At 36.1% G+C, this 18,346-nt stretch overlaps 1 protein-coding gene across 1 annotated transcript in view; it reads right to left on the reverse strand.

Annotated features, from left to right (window-relative positions):
* LOC107692032 (small G protein signaling modulator 1-like) overlaps positions 1 to 18,346 on the reverse strand; it is a 48,119-nt gene that overhangs the window by 14,315 nt on the left and 15,458 nt on the right. The window contains exons 5-18 of the mRNA XM_016490909.1: positions 17,381 to 17,533; positions 15,756 to 15,823; positions 14,840 to 14,982; positions 13,865 to 13,996; positions 13,660 to 13,784; positions 13,522 to 13,589; positions 11,919 to 12,082; positions 11,720 to 11,846; positions 10,564 to 10,690; positions 6,390 to 6,477; positions 4,165 to 4,293; positions 2,674 to 2,844; positions 2,516 to 2,587; positions 7 to 540 (exon numbers count right to left, since the gene is read on the reverse strand). Coding sequence (XP_016346395.1) covers positions 7 to 540; positions 2,516 to 2,587; positions 2,674 to 2,844; positions 4,165 to 4,293; positions 6,390 to 6,477; positions 10,564 to 10,690; positions 11,720 to 11,846; positions 11,919 to 12,082; positions 13,522 to 13,589; positions 13,660 to 13,784; positions 13,865 to 13,996; positions 14,840 to 14,982; positions 15,756 to 15,823; positions 17,381 to 17,533 — 2,101 coding nt within the window. The remainder of the gene's footprint in view (positions 1 to 6; positions 541 to 2,515; positions 2,588 to 2,673; positions 2,845 to 4,164; positions 4,294 to 6,389; positions 6,478 to 10,563; positions 10,691 to 11,719; positions 11,847 to 11,918; positions 12,083 to 13,521; positions 13,590 to 13,659; positions 13,785 to 13,864; positions 13,997 to 14,839; positions 14,983 to 15,755; positions 15,824 to 17,380; positions 17,534 to 18,346) is intronic.

The following is an 18,346-nucleotide window of genomic DNA, read 5'->3' on the forward strand; positions in this document are numbered from 1 at the left end:
AGTCAAAGTCTGGGGTTTGCCGTCTTCCGAAGTCAAAGTCTGGGGTTTGTCGTCTTCCGCACTCAAAGTCTGGGGTTTGTCGTCCGAATTCAAAGTCTGGAGTTTGTCTTCCGAATTCAAAGTCTGGAGTTTGTCTTCCGAATTCAAAGTCTGAAGTTTGTCACTTTCTAAAGGTTTTATCGCAGCTTCTGAAGCAACGCACACTGTTTGTGAAACCTTAGCATCTTCTTTGACCGTGTCCTGAGTAGTGTAGCTGTTTTCCGGTCGCTCCTCTTTGGTCTTCTCTTCCGTCTGGTCTCCTGACGGTGGCTCTCGGCCTGCGGTTTTGGGCCCAGACTCTTGTGTGGATGTCTCCTCTGTGCTGGGAGAGCAGTCTGAGAGTGCAGAGGTCACGGAGAAGTTACGGGATGACGGATGTCCGGAGTCTGGAGAACTGGTGCAGTTGGGCAGAGTGCCATTTGGGATTTTGGGCTGCAGCTTCTCGTCTTTGGGTTTGGGTTCAGATTCGATCGGGTCCACCTCGTCTACAGAGCCGAACACCTGCGGAAGCAGAAATAGACAGGAGGAAAGTCAGACAACCTTTGCAAAATCATTGCATTTTATTAAATGTAATTATTGTAATTATTTTATTAAATTAAAATAGTGTAATAATAATGACATAATGACAACATGAAAGAAGTTTGTTTGCAAATGTATTACAAATATTAAAATATTTTATTAAAAATAAAAAACAAAATCACATGTACATAAGTATTCACAGCCTTTGCTCAATACTTTGTTGAAGCACCTTTGGCACCAATTACAGCCTCAAGTCTTTTTAAGTATGATGCTACAAGCTTGGCACACCTATTTTTGGGCAGTTTCTCCCATTCTTCTTTGCAGGACCTCTCAAGCTCCATCAGGTTGGATGGGGGGGGCGTCGGTGCACAGCCATTTTCAGATCTCTCCAGAGATGTTCAATCGGGTTCAAGTCTGGGCTCTGGCTGGGCCACTCAAGGACATTCACAGAGTTGTCCCGTAGCCACTCCTTTATTTTGGCTGTGTGCTTAGGGTCATTGCCCTGTTGGAAGATGAACCTTTGCCCCAGTCTGAGGTTCAGAGCGCTGTGGAGCAGGTTTCATCAAGGATGTCTCTGTACATTGCTGCATTCATCTTTACCTCGATCCTGACCAGTCTCCCAGTCCCTGCCATTGAAAAACAGCCCACAGCATGAGGCTGCTACCAGCACACTTTACTTTTGGGATGGTACTCTGCAGGCAATGAGCAGAGCTGGTTTCCTTCAAACATAATGCTTGGAATTGAGGTTCATCAGACCAGATAATATTGTTTCTCACCGTCTGATGGTCCTTTAGGTGCTTTTTTGCTAATTCCAAGTGATGCGCCAGGTTCCGAAACAACAGGCCAGGTGTGAAAGCACCTTAAGTCACCAGTCTAACCAAGGCCCTTCTCCATCAATTGCTCAGTTTGGCCAGGAGGCCAGCTCTAGGAAGAGTCCTGGTTGTTCCAAACTTCTTCCATTGTGAATAATGGAGGCTACATGCTTCTGTGAACCTTCAATGAAGCCGAATTTTTTCTGAACTCTTCCCCAGATCTGTGCCTTGACGCAATCCTGTCTCGGAGGTCTACAGACAATTCCTTGGACTTCGTGGCTTGGTTTGTGCTCTGATATGCACTGTTAACTATGGGACCTTATATAGACAGGTGTGTGCCTTTCCAAATCATGTCCAATTAACTGAATTTACCACAGGTGGACTCCAGTCGAGTTGTAGAAACATCTCCAGGATGATCAGTGGAAACAGAATGCACCCGAGCTCAATTTTGAGTGTCATGGTAAAGGCTGTGAATACTTATGTACATGAGATTTTTTTTCTTTTCAATAATAATTTGCAAAAATTTCAAACAAACTTCTTTCACGTTGTCATTATGGGGTATTGTTTGTAGAATTGAGGAAAATAATGAATTTAATTTATTAATTAATTTAATTCCATTTTGGAATAAGGCTGTAACATAACAAAATGTGGAAAAAGTGAAGCGCTGTGAATACATTCCGGATGCACTGTAAAACAAGTAATTTCAGAGATGGCGAAAGATTTTATATTATTATTATGTTGTTATTATTACTATTATTAACACAATTATGAAAGTTTTAATTTAATTACATTTAATATAATTATCGATATAGTTATTAATGATTATATTAAAATAAAATGGTTTAATTAAATCATTTATTAATAAATAATTAAAAAAATATGAATTAAAATTAAAAATTAAAATTTAGATATCTCAATATGAACTCGAACATTTCTTACCAAATTAAAATATCACATGACCTTGGCTGCGCCACATCAAAGTCCCTTTCAAGTATTTCTATAGTCTTTGGCCACATTAATTTTACAGCTCTATATTCATACTGTTTGACAGCTACTGACTCATTTGTGTTTAGGAGAAGCATCTGTGACGAAGTTAAAGCAGGCATGAAGATCTGCGAGAGCAATGACGTAGGTTGTGTTTTGACCTGAGTGCTGCTGTTGGAGTCGCTGTGTGATCCGGCGTGACTCTGTTTGTCGGAGCTGCTGCTCTGAGACAACTGCAGAGAGAAACACAGCGGCAGTCAGTAAACCTGCATGCAAACCTCAGCGCACGAGTACAGGCGACTCAAGCGCGAGCGCTTACGTCTGTGCTGATGGTGGAGTCCTGGCGCAAGCCGCGGTCCACGCTGGCGCCCGACGCGCATTTGGCCAGAGCGGCGGCGTGCTGCTCCTTCTCCCGCTGACGCACGATGGCTTCACATCCCAGCCACTCGCTCATGGTCTGCTCATAACAGGCTCGAACCTGCTCGTCCATCTGCAGAGAACGGCAGGGTTACGCTTACCAGTCGGTAGGGCTGGGCGATTTTTCCGATTTTATCGATTAATTAGAATTTAATGTTTTGCCACGATTTTATTGTTTAGAAAAAGAGAATCGCGATTTTGAATAGAAATTAGTACTGTCAAACGATTAATCGCGATTAATCGCATCCAAAATAAAAGTTTTTGTTTACATAATATACGTGTGTGTGCTGTGTATATGTCTGTAGTAAATAACAACAAACTAAATAAAATTGTTAATATGGCTAGTAAGATTGCAGGTAAACAACAGCATAGTCTGATAAAACTATGTGAATTTCAAGCTGTGAGGAAAGGCCATGCAATCCTTCGGGATGCATCCCATCCCCTTTGTGGTGAATAGGAGTTATTACCATCTGGTCGAAGTTACAGGGTACCATTATTACGGACTGCCCGTGCACAAAGATCTTTCATATCATCCAGTATAGCTCTGTTAAATACATTTTTGTGATATTACAGTTGTCATTTTACATCTATGGAAGTGATTCTGTTGTTGTGAGAGGGATGTTGTTTGATGCTGGTTGTATTTATTTGTAATGTGTTGTAACCTGTTGATGTTTGTAATTGTTAATTATTGTTGTTGATCACTGAAGAGTTGCCACAGATACAAAAAGAATTTCCGAAAGGACAATAAACTAACTATATTTATTATGTATATATAAATACACACACATGCATGTATATATTTCAGAGAATTTTTATTTTTATATATTAAATGTATTTATTTATAATATAAATAGACATGTAAATACATGTAAATATTTTCAAAACATACTGTATGTGTGTGTATTTATATATACATAATAAATATACACAGAACACACACATATATTATGCAAACAAATACTTTTATTTTGGGTGCGATTATTAATCGCGATTAATCGTTTGAATAGAAATATTCAATAAAATAGAAATATTACTAAATGTTAGAATTAGATAACATGGGGGTGTGCGATATGACGATTTTTGATCATGGACGATTAAAATGTCTCCACGATTTGCTTTTGAATAAATATAGTATCGTGCTACAGCACACATTCTATCAGCTGCAGTTCTGGCACCTCCTCCGTATCAATATAATGTACAATGCCACATACATTCACTTCAGTGTTAACTCGGCGATAGAGTTGCTCTCACGGGACACTGCACTTATTCGCAATCACAAAAGTACATTATTTGCATGTGTTTTAAAGCCTTGCCGGTTAAAAGTTTCATTCACGCGCTGTTCTGACGTGTGCCCGAAGCGCACTAAAAAGATCAAACGGTGACTTCTGCTCACCTCTTTGCGCTCTGTGAGGCTCATGCTGAAGTGATAGTGGCCCAGAAGGAAGGGCCAGACCTCCTTACGCAGAGTCGGCTCCACTCCGCCGTAATACACCAGCCGGAGCAGCTCCTCCTCCTCGTACGCCTGCACAGCAGTCTTATATTACAGCCAGTGCCATATTACAGGCTTTATTCAGATTCAGAATATGCTTTATGATAACATATGTGACCCTGCAGCACAAAAGCAGTCTTAAGTCGCTGGGATATATTTGTAGCAATAGCCAACAATACATTGTATGGGTCAAAATTATTGATTTTTCTTTTATGCCAAAAATCATTAGGATATTAAGTAAAGATCATGTTCCATGAAGATATTCTGTAAATGTCCTACCGTAAATATATCAAAACTTAATTTTTGATTAGTAATATGCATTGCTAAGAACTTCATTTGGACAACTTTAAAGATGATTTTCTCAATATTTAGATTTTTTTGCACCCTCAGATTCCAGATTTTGAAATAGTTGTATCTCAGCCAAATATTGTCATATCCTAACAAACCATACATCAATGGAAAGATTATTTATTCAGCTTTCAGATGATGTATAAATCTCAATTTCAAAAAAATTGACCCTTATGACTGATTTTGTGCTCCAGGGTCACACACAAAATCATTGAGACACTATTATAGTTTTATTCATATTTAAAATATGCTTTTATGATTGCTCTTATAGTTCTTATGAATATTTTCAATGTTTTTATGGTTACATATAGTATCACTCAGATACTATTATAGTTTTTAATCATATTTTGAATGTTTTTATGGTAACAATATCATTTTGATACTATTAGAATTTTTATTAATATTTTAAATGTTTTACGGTAACAGTGTCATTAAGATTTTAATTAATATTTTTACAGCTAAATTATAGCTGAGATACAATTATAGTTTTTATTAATTAATTTTGAATATGGTTTTATGGTTTTATAATTTCACTGAGATACTATTATAGATTTAATTAATATTCTTTGTTTTTACAGTAAAACTATCATTGAGATACTATTATAATTTGTATTAATATTTTGATTATTGTTTTATGATTACATACATCACTAAGATAATATTATAGTTTTTATTAATATTTAGAATAAGCCTTTATGATAACATACAGTATCATTTAGATGCTATTATAATTTAATATGTTGACAATTGTTTTATGATTACATATATCACTGAGATACTATTATAGTTTGTATTAATATTTTTTATGTTTTTGCAGTAACCGTATCATTGATATAATACAGTTTCTATTAATATTTGAAAAGTTTTTATGGCTACATAATATCACTGAGATACTATTATCATTTTTATTAATATCTGGAATAGGTTTTTATGGTAATATTTAGGTATAATTGAGATATGACTCCAGATATTATTTATGTTTTAAATGTTTTAACGGTAACAGTATCATTAAGATTTATATATGATACATATATAATATTTGGAATGTTTTAATATTTGATATTTTTTAACAAATATACTAATGTTCTAGTATATTTATTAAGAAACATTTGTTAACAAAGTAAATACATATAGCAATTTATTAAAATATTATTTCAATGATTTAACTGAATTAAATTAAAAATAAAATTCAAATAAATGACAAAAGTCAGATCTCAATATGATCTCAAACATTTGTCATTAAATTTATTTCTCATTAAATTATCTGAGCTGCTCTACATCTCTAACAAACAAGAGCTTATTGAAACATGATACTGTTTTTTATATTTATTTTCAATTTTAATTATGATTTTAGTAATTTTGTTGCATATTTTGTCATTTATTTATTTATTATTATTATTATTTAATTTTTTTTAAATATGTCTACAGTTTTTGTTCATTTTTATTTTACTATTAAACTAAGTGAAAAAAATGTTGCCTTGGCTACTAGTTAATTTTTTTTAATGTTTATACTGTATTTCAGTTAACATTTATTATTTAAAGTTTTTTTTTTCATGGTTTGTTCACTATAATATCCCTGCTGTACAGAACATTTCAGCTGATCATTTGTGACCCTGCAGCACAAAAGCAGTCATAAGTAGCGCAGGTATATTTGTAGCAATAGCCAACAATACATTGTATGGGTCAAATTGATAGATTTTTTATTATTGCAGACACCTCAGCTGCCGTCTTAGATTGCATAACATCACGTCATGAGAACGAGCTCGAGTGCATCAGCAGACCATGAGCCTGATGTGATACATACAGCCGTAGAAAGCGCGGGAGATGATCTGGTGCTTCATGGTCTCGCAGAGCAGCTTCAGCGGAGCCCTGTTTCACACACAGACAGACAAGGGAAAGGAGTCATGGCATGAGAAATCAAATTTGCCTTGATCTTATGGCATATAAGAGGTCTTTGTACCATTAAAACATCCTGCAAGTTTCATAGCTTAAGACGTTCTCCTCATTATAAACAAAGCATTTATTTAATCAAGCTCCAAAAACGGCTCATTTTGGATCCAGTGGGGCAAGGTGACGTCAGCTAGCACCAGTCGTTTGCATAAACACCGCCTCCAGACCAAGACATCACCATAGGCCCACTATGGGCACTAATCATGCTGAATGCGAGCGTCGCATCAAAAGCAAATAGAAATCACAATCACTGCCCGCTATCTTGTCTACACTGGATACAAACAGAGATTGTCTTACTATAGGGAGATGAGAGGGTCTGTATTACCAAAGTCTCTTTAAGACAAGTCATGTCACTCGGCGGCCATCTTTGAAACGCCACTCGGGCATGCAAGTGCAGCTCCTATCTCTTTGAATGGGGAAACATCAAATTCTCCAAAACTGTTTACTAAGCTTACGATTAAATTTCATATTCGAAATCACCAAAGAAATCTGACAACAACTGTGTCATAAATGTTGTTTCTTTTGCTCAAATAGCATTATAAAAAGCTTATTTTTCAGGCAAGATCAGCCAGTGCGCATGCGCCGTCCTAAGCGCATGTCTCAGAACGCTGACTGTTTCTATAGCAACCGGGAGGCGGGGCTTTCTGCGATTGAGTGTTGGATTTTTCCCCATTCAAAACTATACGAGCGACATGTCTTGGGTATTCTATAGTCTTTGGTATTACTTACTATTGGAGAAAGCATAAAGGCTAACTTGGATCACATGTGCCTTAATAACCAATCACATTACAGCCTTGACGTCAATCAGAGTTGTACGACACTCAGTCGCCGTTTATGGATCCCATAGGAATTAATGAGAAATGCCGGAAGCTGTCGCAAAAAGTCAGTGACGTCTCTTATAAAATGGCATTTTTTTCAGCGTAAACTCTAAAAATAGTTCAATCCAAAAGTATTGTTTAGTGTAAAACATGTTGAAGATTAGGAGATAGGCTGTCGATTCATTAAATGATAAGCCATTTCCTCTAAAAAGCTGTTTATTCAGCGTAGTGAAGCCTTTCCTCCATTGACATCCATTAAAAAAAAAAAAATGCCCTCTGGTCTCCTTTCCGTTAGCATTAGCCGTTACGCTTTTATGCTCGGCTTCTAGTGGCTTTGATACAGTATACAGATGCGCATTCGCTTTCTGACACGCGCTCGAGTCTGTCGTCAATAAAACAAATGGAGTGAAAGAACGTTCGCTTTGACGCGTTTGGTTTAAACAGCTCGTTCGCGTCTTTGTACAGATATCAGAAGGATCCCAGCGTAAGGAACAAGTGAGTAGTTTATTTTTAATGGCATCCCGGATCGTGTCAGAGGATTGTTTGGAGCATTTTGTTTTGTAAAGGAGGCACAGTGTCATAAGGCGCGTTTCCATTACAGATTTGCGCAAAACTTTGGTGATATTTTATAAATGTCGATAAAAAAGTATTGCGAAATGACGGCGTTTCCATTAACCAATGTTATGAGACTTAAACGTAACCTTTTGCCTCTCGCGATAAGTCATGGCAATGGATTTTGGTGGGATTTTGGCTATATTTATTCAAAGGAGGCTTATGCGTGTATCTTTTAAACAAGCAGCAAAGAGAGCCGATTCAGAAACGTGCGTGGCGTGGCTGGAATAAACCATAGACTGTATAAAAACATAAACACAAGCATTGAGTGGCCGTAATCAGCTTCAGTGACCGTATCAGAGCCACACTGCACCGCAGACGTGTGCAGTGTAAATTGCATCACAAACCATAAGTAAATGATTTCATAATGCTTTGTCTGGGAATGACCGTTTTATTTTGACGATGTTGTCAAAACATACAATAGCGAGGGGCCATTGATACCATACATATATCTATGGTTCATACTCTTTCCTATGGAAGCCCGTTTCCACCACTGAATAAAAAAATTTAAAAAGGTTATTGTGACTTTTCATCTCACAATTTTGACTTTTTCACAGAATTGCGTGATATAAACGCACAATTCTGACTTTTTTTCTCAGAATTGTGTGATATAAACTCACAATTGCGAGTTATAAAGTCAGAATTGCGAGTTTTTATCTTCCAATTGTGACTTTATATCTCGCAATTCTGACTCTATAACTCGCAATTGTAAGTTTATATTAGGGATGCTCCGATCGATCGGCCGATAATCACATTTTATGATTCGATCGGTACTCACTACGCTTGGCCGATCTCACGAACCGATCGTAATTTGATGACGTCAACGCATGACGACGTACATGATGCATGGGGACATAAATGATTTGGCGCCGCAGTCATGTCATCACCTGTGTGGAAATGCTATGACGTTTTGAGAAACAATGAAAAATTCACTATTTGTCGTGTATGTTTTGCATGATGATATGATGAATGGATGGCTCATTTTTAACAGTAGATTCAGTGACGTTAGAGCTGATCTGCGCATCACTGCACACGTCTGCGGCGCGTTACAGCTCCACGGGAACCGGAGCTGATCGCGGCCGCTCTAGTCAGTGCTTGTGTTTATACCAGCCAGCCGCTGCACTTTGGCGCCGCAGTCATGTCATCACCTGTGTGGAAATGCTGTGACGTTTCGAGAAACAATGAAAAATTCGCTATTTGTCGTATATGTATTGCATTATGATATGATGAATGGATGGTTCATTTTTAACAGCAGATTCAGATTCACGGAACAAAACTTCATCGGAGCCATAAGGGATAACGGTAACATAATAGCTACGCTGATCGTGGGCTGCTTTTAAATTAACATTTATTTATAAAACAAAATATCTTCTTTTGTCATATTAGCCTACTCAATAACATCAACACAGGCTTTACTCCTTTCAGACTTTATCTGGAATGTCACCATTTCGGTCACTGCAACTTCCCGATCAGGCGAACACACACACACACACACACGAAATCGTCTGCCTCATGAAAAAAAAAATTATAAAAAAAAAATGTAGTTAATATTTAAAAAAAAAGGTATTTTTAAAAAATGTAGTTAAAATTTGCATCATTTATTATTTATTTTATCCACCCGCAAATAATCAGAACGCATTTTTTATTACCCGACCCGTGGATATAAGAAAAGCAAAATATGTTTGCATCATAAATCAGACGGACTTACTGAAAAAGCAAATTAATTCTCTGCCAGCAGGAGGTGCTTTAAAACAGAGGTTTCCCCGGTAACGGCTGTACACAAAGCAGCGCTGAGCTCACAAACGCTGCTTTATCAGGCATATAACATGCAAGATGAAATGAAAATGACATCGAAAATTCCTTCAGAAATACAGTGATATAAAAACACCCGCTCCTCGTTTTGATTTTTAAACGTGCAGTACGTGCTCATGTTTATTCAACGAAGCCTTTTGGAAAATCCGTCAGTTTTGATATTGTGGCGAGCACCACAAATAAATAAATGGCACAACCACCTGAGCCCAACTTCAGTCTACTCATCACCTTAACTTTAACTGCGTTTGTAGACGGCACCATAGCCAGACTGATAAACAAACACAGACCGGAAGTTAATTTCGGGCCAGGCGCGTGCGCCCGATGAAACCGTCTATTTAAAGCTTGAAGCATCAGAATCGGCATCGGTATCGGCCGATCACCATGACAAGAAATCGGTACTCCGTATCGGCTGCAAAAATTCTGATCGGAGCATCCATAATTTATATCATGCAAAAAGTCGGAATTGTGGGATACAAAGTCTTTTTTTATTCAGTGGCGGAAACGGGCTTCCATAGTTTCCTATGCAGTGATGTTAGCCAATCATAACAGTGGCCGAATACTGACAAGCCTTAAAGGACCCGCCCCTTAAAAACAGCCCGTTTCTGAGAGAGGTTCAGGATGAGGGTTGAAAATAATTACTTCTTGTGCAAAAAACTTTATTAACATCATAAGTAAACCTCAAGGAACCTATTAAAATAACAACAAAATCCATGTCATGACCCCTTTAATTCACATCACAGACTCAGACGAGCGGCAGACTAGCCTGTCATGGTTGCATCCGTTGGGAAGGCCGCCGTCCGACGAGCCGCTCTGCAAACAGGAGGAACAAGACGACTTCCTAGGCGTGGGTTGCCACATGTTCACCGTCTGATCCATCAGCTCCGGTGCCACTTTAACATGCAGAAAGCCAATTAGCATCATATTCATGACCAGTGTGAACACAGAGAGCAGTCCGATGGAAACCCATATGAAAAATAAAATGTGTATGTTCTACCTGAAATGAAGATGTGTATAGAATTCAAACTGTACTGTTTTGTATAAACAAACAAGAAAAAGGGTGATTTTTCTTTCATACATTGAAATGAACTGCTTTCACAGTATGAAAGAAAAACTAATATGGGGCAAATGAAAAAATATACAAATCTACTATTGCCAATGATATCCATCTAAAAATATTTATCAAATTTGTAAAATTTACTACATTAGAAAATATATATATATAGGTCTATAATATTTATTTATATTATTGTAGATATGTATATTTACAATAATATTTAATGTAAACGGTCTTGGGAACTTTAAAAACATGCTATGAATTTGGCCAGTAGATGGCGCTGAAGACTTGTAGTTATTATAGTTAACTAAAACCATTTTTAAAAAATCAGTCTTTGAAAATAAAATATAAAAATGTGACCTTTTTTAAATTTGATCTACTTTGCAAAGGCAACATTTCTCATTTTAATTTAGTTTAACCTGATGTACTAAAATAACTAGCACAAATAAAATTCATAAACGCATTTAATTAAAAACCAATACATTCAAGACATTTAAAAAACAAGTTTTAAAATAACAAAACACACCAAAATTACTAAAAATTCTAATCAATTTAAAATGAAAAGATAAAAATAAAAAGTTTAAATATTAATAAACCCATAAAATAACAATTTAGTTGGTTCTATCCAGCACAAAACAAAACTAAAATATATTTTATGACCATTTTATTTCATTTTAGTTAGTTTTGAAGCAGTTCGGGACTGTGTTAGTTAAATTTTTGTTTTCATTCTTACGTTTTGAATTTTACATTTTTATGTCCATTTATGAGGTCATTTAAAAAAAAATCAATTTTAGTTTTAGTTTATCTATAATAATCTTGTTTGAGAACATCTTAATACTAGCAGATCAACTTCACGTTAACATACCAAACTCCTGACTGCCAGGAAATATGATCCGAAACACATAATCAGTGGCCTCGTCTTCCTCTTTGTCCGAGAACGACTCGCTGGATTCATGTGGACTTCTTTTACGCAGCTTTGGAAACACTTTTCCCTGAGAAAGAACACAGAATGATCTCGTTTCTATTCAAACTGCTGAAGAATGACTGTAAAGCGCTGGGCAAACCTTTCCTCTTTGGGACCAGAGCGGAGGATCTAACTGTCCGTGAGGAAGCAGGCCCGTCTCCAGACACGTGAGGAACTGCAGCAGGTGACCGCCTTTAGGAAAGCGAAGCGGAGGCCTCTGGATCCCGTCCTGACTGACCAAAACCACAGTACCTCCACTGCCCACTGCACACAGACACCGCAGACAAACCTTCAGACATCAAGCTAATGTGAGAACTTTCTTTAACGCTACTGCATCATATTTGATACGCAAAGTCCTTTAAACGATGAAAACTTTGCTGTTTCGCACTCAATCTACCGCATGTCTTCTGTTGTCTGATTGATAGTTTAGAGTGTTTTATCCAGTAAAAGCTCTTTTAGTGTAATTGTACAAACCTCCAGCTTCAGCTGCTGCTTCTCGTGTGTTTCTGCTGTCAAATCTTGACTGATTTTGATCAAGTAAAGGTCAGAATAACTGCAGTAATATCTCCAGATGAACACTTACTGGACTGAAGCAGCTCAGCTTTACTTGATTCTCCATCAATCATGTTTTAGAGTCTCAAATCTGATCCTCAGGATCTTTTGAGGAGCGTTTGTTTCCAGAAGCTTTACTTTCACTGTTCCTCAGCGGAGGAATGATCTTCACAAGCCTCCAGAACATCTCACAGCTTCTGAGGAGCCTTTATTTCTTCAGCTCTCAATCACTGCATTATATGTTTGGATCATTTCAATCTCATCTTACTACGACATATTATTGGAGATATAGAGCGACCATTAATATTTATATAATTTTATGTCAGTATCTGTGGTACTGTTATAAAGATCTTATTGATTTACATTACAAGCAGCAGAATTTCATCATTTAAATATCAGCATCTGCAACGAATTGCAAATTTTTGCTAATTTTGGGCCTCTGAATAAAACTGAGCTCCATTTTCTCACTATATCATATTATATGAGCCATAAAAGCCTGATAGATCAAATATGATGCTCAACAAAAACACATGCAAACATAATTTTTTTTTTTGGATTATTCTATTATTTCATGTGTCAGGCTTTAAGGAGTTAAATATGCTCAGTGTTGATATGCAATATATTGCTAAAACCGATTTAAAAAAAATTGTTATTGGAAAAAAAAATTTAATAAAATTAAATATACAATTTTTTATCTTTTTATTTCGTCTAGTTGCACAGGCAACATTTCTCATTTTAATTTAGTTTTAACTTGATGTACTAAAATAAATAAAACTGAAATAAAATTAATAAAAACATTAAAAAAAGGCTCGTAAAAAACAGAAATAGTAAAACAAAACAAAATTACAAAAAATATAAAAATGAATAAAACCAAATATTAAAGAGTACAAAGAATTAAATATTAGAAAGAATAAAAAGTCAAAATATGAATAAAAACCATAATAGTATCATAATAATAGGCTACTACAATAACAATTTAGTTGATGTTCTATCCTGCAAAACAAAAAAACTAAAATATACTTAATGGCCATTTTTATTTCATTTTAGTTGGTTTTGAAGCAATTCAGGACTGTTAGTTTTTTTTTTTCATTCTTACGTTTTGAATTTAAAATTAGATTTTTATTTATGAGGTCATATTTTAAAATATTCACCTTGCTGATGGCAGTGCAAATAGACGATTTCCTCCAGACGAATGGTCATGGCATAATCCCAATATACACTGTGGAGAAATGAGACTTGATTTACAATCATTCCCACAAAGCAGACGTCACAATCATAACGCACGTCACCTTTTCTCATAATCAAACTCCCCCATGTTTCCGTTCATCAGCTGGTTCGGTGTCCATTTGAGCGTCATCAGATCGGCTGTCTGGTGAAGAGAGAGGTATCCTGGGATTGCTTCCATGTCGTCTGTCTGAAAGACCGCATGAGATTTATTGCCACACTTTAATTAAAGCACCACAGCATCATCACGCACGTCTAAGTAACTTTTACCGGCTGCACCAAGACGTTGTTTTTCCCGAAGAGCAGCGTGGCTCTGGAGTTTTGATGAAGAGATTGGACGTAATCCCGCGCCCACAGAGACGGTCGGTCATCCATGCTGCCACTCGACTGCCTCTTCTGGATCTACAGAACAACACGCACCGAGATATTACTCGAACAGAGATATTACTCTCATATGCATGCTTTTTGATTTGAGAAATGAACACTGCATGATCGCATGGACCCAATCCAGGCATTACAGTTGCTTGCACACATTTTCAAAACGTTGCCTCTTTTTTTCAAAACTTTACACACAAATCTGAGAATTGCACGCACAAAATGCAAAATGCCTCACTCATCTCTTGCAAAATGAAGCAATGCATTCAAAATATCACACACATCTCAAAAGCAAACATTTGCAAACACATTTGCCGTAATATTAATTCCTGTTAGATTTCTGTGTGTTACATAGAGAATTGCGTGTTGTGTTTTGCAAAAAGTGTAATATGTGACCCTGCAGCACAAAAGCAGTGTTAAGTCGCTGGGGTATATTTGTAGCAATAGCCAACAATACATTGTATGGGTCAAAATTATTGATTTTTCTTTTATGACAAAAATCATTAGGATATTAAGTAAACATCATGTTCCATGAAGATATTTTGTAAATTTCCTACCGTAAATATATCAAAACTTAATGTTTGATTAGTAATATGCATTGCTAAGAACTTAATTTGGACGACTTTAAAGATGATTTTCTCAATATTTAGATTTTTTTGCACCCTCAGATTCCAGATTTTCAAATAGTTGTATCTCAGCCAAATATTGTCAGGGTCACATATGAAGAGTCAAAGGCCGAGAATTAGAGTATGGTTTTGCAGATTTGGCGTGTGCTTCTGCTGTTTGAGTCTCAGCTTTCAGAAATTGTGTGACAAGGAAAGATTTTATGTGTAAGCAGCTGAGAAAAGCTGTAACTGCAGGGCATCTTACGAGAGCCGGGCGTTTGGTGGGGGAATCCTGGCGGCAGTGTCCGCTGTGAATGCGGTGTCTCTGCACCAGTTCATCAGCCGACGGATCCGTCCAGAAATGATTGGCCGTCTTGGCTTTTGTGTACTCCAAAGCACAGGGACCGACTGAAAGACACACAGCGTACGGAAAAACATCAGCGGATTAATCTTGCCCTCAATGCATCATCATATCCCAATTATACAAAAATATACAGTACAATTAAAATGATCATTCATTTACTTTTTAAAATAAATATATAATTACATATACATATAGCAAAATATATTTAATTATATTTGTAACAATATAAACTACTATTCAAAAGTTTGGGGTCAGTACTTTTGTTTTTTTTATGAAAGAAATTAATATTTTTATTCAGCAAGGATGCATTAAACTGATCAAAAGTGACAGTAAAGACATTTATAAAGTTACAAAAGATTTCTATTTCAAATAAATGCTGTTCTTTTGAACTTTCTATTCATTTGTGAATTGTGAAAAAATTAAATGTCTCACGGTTTCCACAAAAATATTGGGCAGCACAACTGTTTTTAACGGTTGATAATGATAATTGATAATCATCAGAAATGTCTCAAATCAGCATATTAGGATGATTTCTGAAGATCATGTGACACTGAAGACTGGAGTAATGATGCTGAAAATTCAGATTTGATCACAGAAATAAATTACAGTTTAACAGATATTCACACAGAAAACAGCTATTTTACACTGCAATAATATTTCACAATTTTACTGTATTTTTATAAAATAATGCAGCCTTGGTGAGCAGAAGAGGCTTCTTTTAAAAATCCCAAACTTTTGAATGGCAGTGTAAATATAATCTTCAGTTGTTTTTTTCCCCCAAAAAAATTACAAGACACAAATGCTTGAAAACCGATACCAAGCAAAGATGCGAGGATTGGGCCGTCAACTGGATCTCTCAGCAGAGCTTCTCTTTCATAAAACTTGCTGAAATATGAATAAAAACAGCTCAGTTTAATTTCATTCATTCAAATGAATCTATGTTCATAGTAACATACTACATGCCTAGTTTGCATGTTTTCCATTTCCAGTGTAATAAACTGTAAGTGTAACTGGAGGCCTGATTTCAAACACCTCCCTTTATGTCTCATTATTTGATTTGACTGCCCATGAACTATGAAATATGTACACAAAACTGGACTAAGTATGCAAAATAATAGTTTTTATTTGTGACCCTGGAGCACAAAAGCAGTCTTAAGTCGCTGGGGTATATTTGTAGCAATGGCCAACAATACATTGTATGGGTCAAAATTATACATTTTTCTTTTATGCCAAAAATCATTAGGATATTAAGTAAAAATCATGTTCCATGAAGATATTTTGCAAATTTCCTACCGTAAATATATCAAAACTTAATGTTTGATTAGTAATATGCATTGCTAAGAACTTAATTTGGACAACTTTAAAGATGATTTTCTCAGTATTTAAATTTTTTTGCACCCTCAGATTCCAGATTTTCAAATAGTTGTATCTCAGACAAATATTGTCCGATCCTAACAAACCATACCCAAACTCAATTTTGAAAAATTGACCCTTATGACTGGTTTTGTGGTCCAGGGTCACATTTGTGAACTGAATGCCACTGAATTTAAAGGTGGGGTAAGTGATTTTTCAAAAACGCTTTAGAAAACTGATTCGGGCTGACTAGCAAAACAAACTTGTAGCCAATCAGCAGTAAGGGGCGTAAAATACTGAGTACCTTAGTACTCATGATGTGGAGGAGAGAGCGTTCAGTGCTCACATTAGCGAGCCGAGCGACAGAAAGATAGAGATGGCGGATAAAAAACAAAAGAGGAAAACGTCTGCGGAACAAAAGAAGGCTTAAAGGCAAGAAGTAGGATGCGTGTAAATATCAGATCAGCTTTCCAGTGCTGGAGAGAACTCAAGGAGCGGAAGGCCTGCGATCGGACGCCGAGGTTGCTTTGTTTTTTCTAGATAGGTGAGTAACACCATGTTTACACCGGACTCGACAGTTGTCACACCGCAACAGCTAAAGTCTGTCTACAATGGACGAGACAAAGCGACCGTTAAAAATCATTTGAAATTTGTGTCAATACGGAATGCAGCAGCAGTTTTCTGTCTGGGATTTGTCGTGTCGCGCCGCGCCGCATCCAGTGTAGACCATAAATATGTATATATATCTATGGTGTAGACAGCATCACTGATTATAATGACTTCTATAGTATTTTGTCGAGCCGCGCCACTCGCGTCCAGTGAAGACACGGTGAATTGGTTTTGCTTTGTTTCACAGAACTAATCGTTGCCCGAGTTGCGTACGTATGTGTGGGGCGGAGCTATCAAAATAGGGGCGAGACCCTTTTGGGGTAGGGGCGTGTTTGTTTTGGTGATTTCAAATGTCAACATTGGCTTCCAGAAATCGCTTACCCCACCTTTAACATGTAACATAAACATGAACACAGTGTGCTAGACCACAGTCTGTAACCTGTCAGAAATGATATCTTTTATTATATACGAATTCCTCACCTGCTGTTCTCCACCAAATACAGGACGATTTTGTCCAGCAGCTTCTCTGTGAGGGCCGCGCGGATCCACAGGTGTTTGATGGCCAGCGGCGACAGGTTTGGAGGCCGGGGCTGTTTCCGGACGCTCTCTTGACTCATCTGACCCTGGTTTTGTCTTGTGTTGTGAAAGTTAAAATCATAGTGATTTAATAAAAAAATCTAATTAACTGACCCTATTTACTTTGGATACTTAATACTCAAATATAAGATTCATCAGCACACAATCATCATTCATTTTAAACCAGCAGAAATATTTAGATGACTAATTTAATAATAATAATAATAATAATTAGTATTATTGCTAACAATAATAAGAATAATTAAATGTAATTAGACATTATTAACAATTCATATAATAATAAATATAAATGAATAAAATTATATGTAATTATATTTTAAATATAATAAAAAATAAATACAATAATGATAATGTTTTTATTATTCATTATTCTTAAAATTATTATTATTACTATTATTGTCATTGTTTCATTTATATAGCACCTTTCTAAAGAAAAGGAACAGAAAAGAAAAAAAGATAATGCCAGAAATGTGACAATTTTACCTAAACATAGCAATAATAATAATAACAATAATAATAATAATAGTTACTATTAGTAGTATTATTAATTGTAAAATATTAATAACTAATTGATTAAAATGAATATAACACCCTTATAATGCTAATAATAATGATTATTATATTTTTCATTTATATAACACCTTTCTAAGAAAAAGGAACAGACAAAGAACACAGGGTAATAGGGATGTAACGATTAACCGCGAGCCGGTTGAAAATCGATTCAAATATGTGACGATTCAAATCAGTTGAGATGCTAAACAAATCGCGATTCATTTAGGTGTAGGAGTTTATATGAATGCATGTCTGAGGGGAACTTACTGTCTTTAGAAAAGTTTAGATGGTATTTTT

Source organism: Sinocyclocheilus anshuiensis, unplaced genomic scaffold (assembly GCF_001515605.1).
Source record: "Sinocyclocheilus anshuiensis isolate Anshui unplaced genomic scaffold, SAMN03320099.WGS_v1.1 scaffold738, whole genome shotgun sequence".
Taxonomy (NCBI): domain Eukaryota; kingdom Metazoa; phylum Chordata; class Actinopteri; order Cypriniformes; family Cyprinidae; genus Sinocyclocheilus; species Sinocyclocheilus anshuiensis.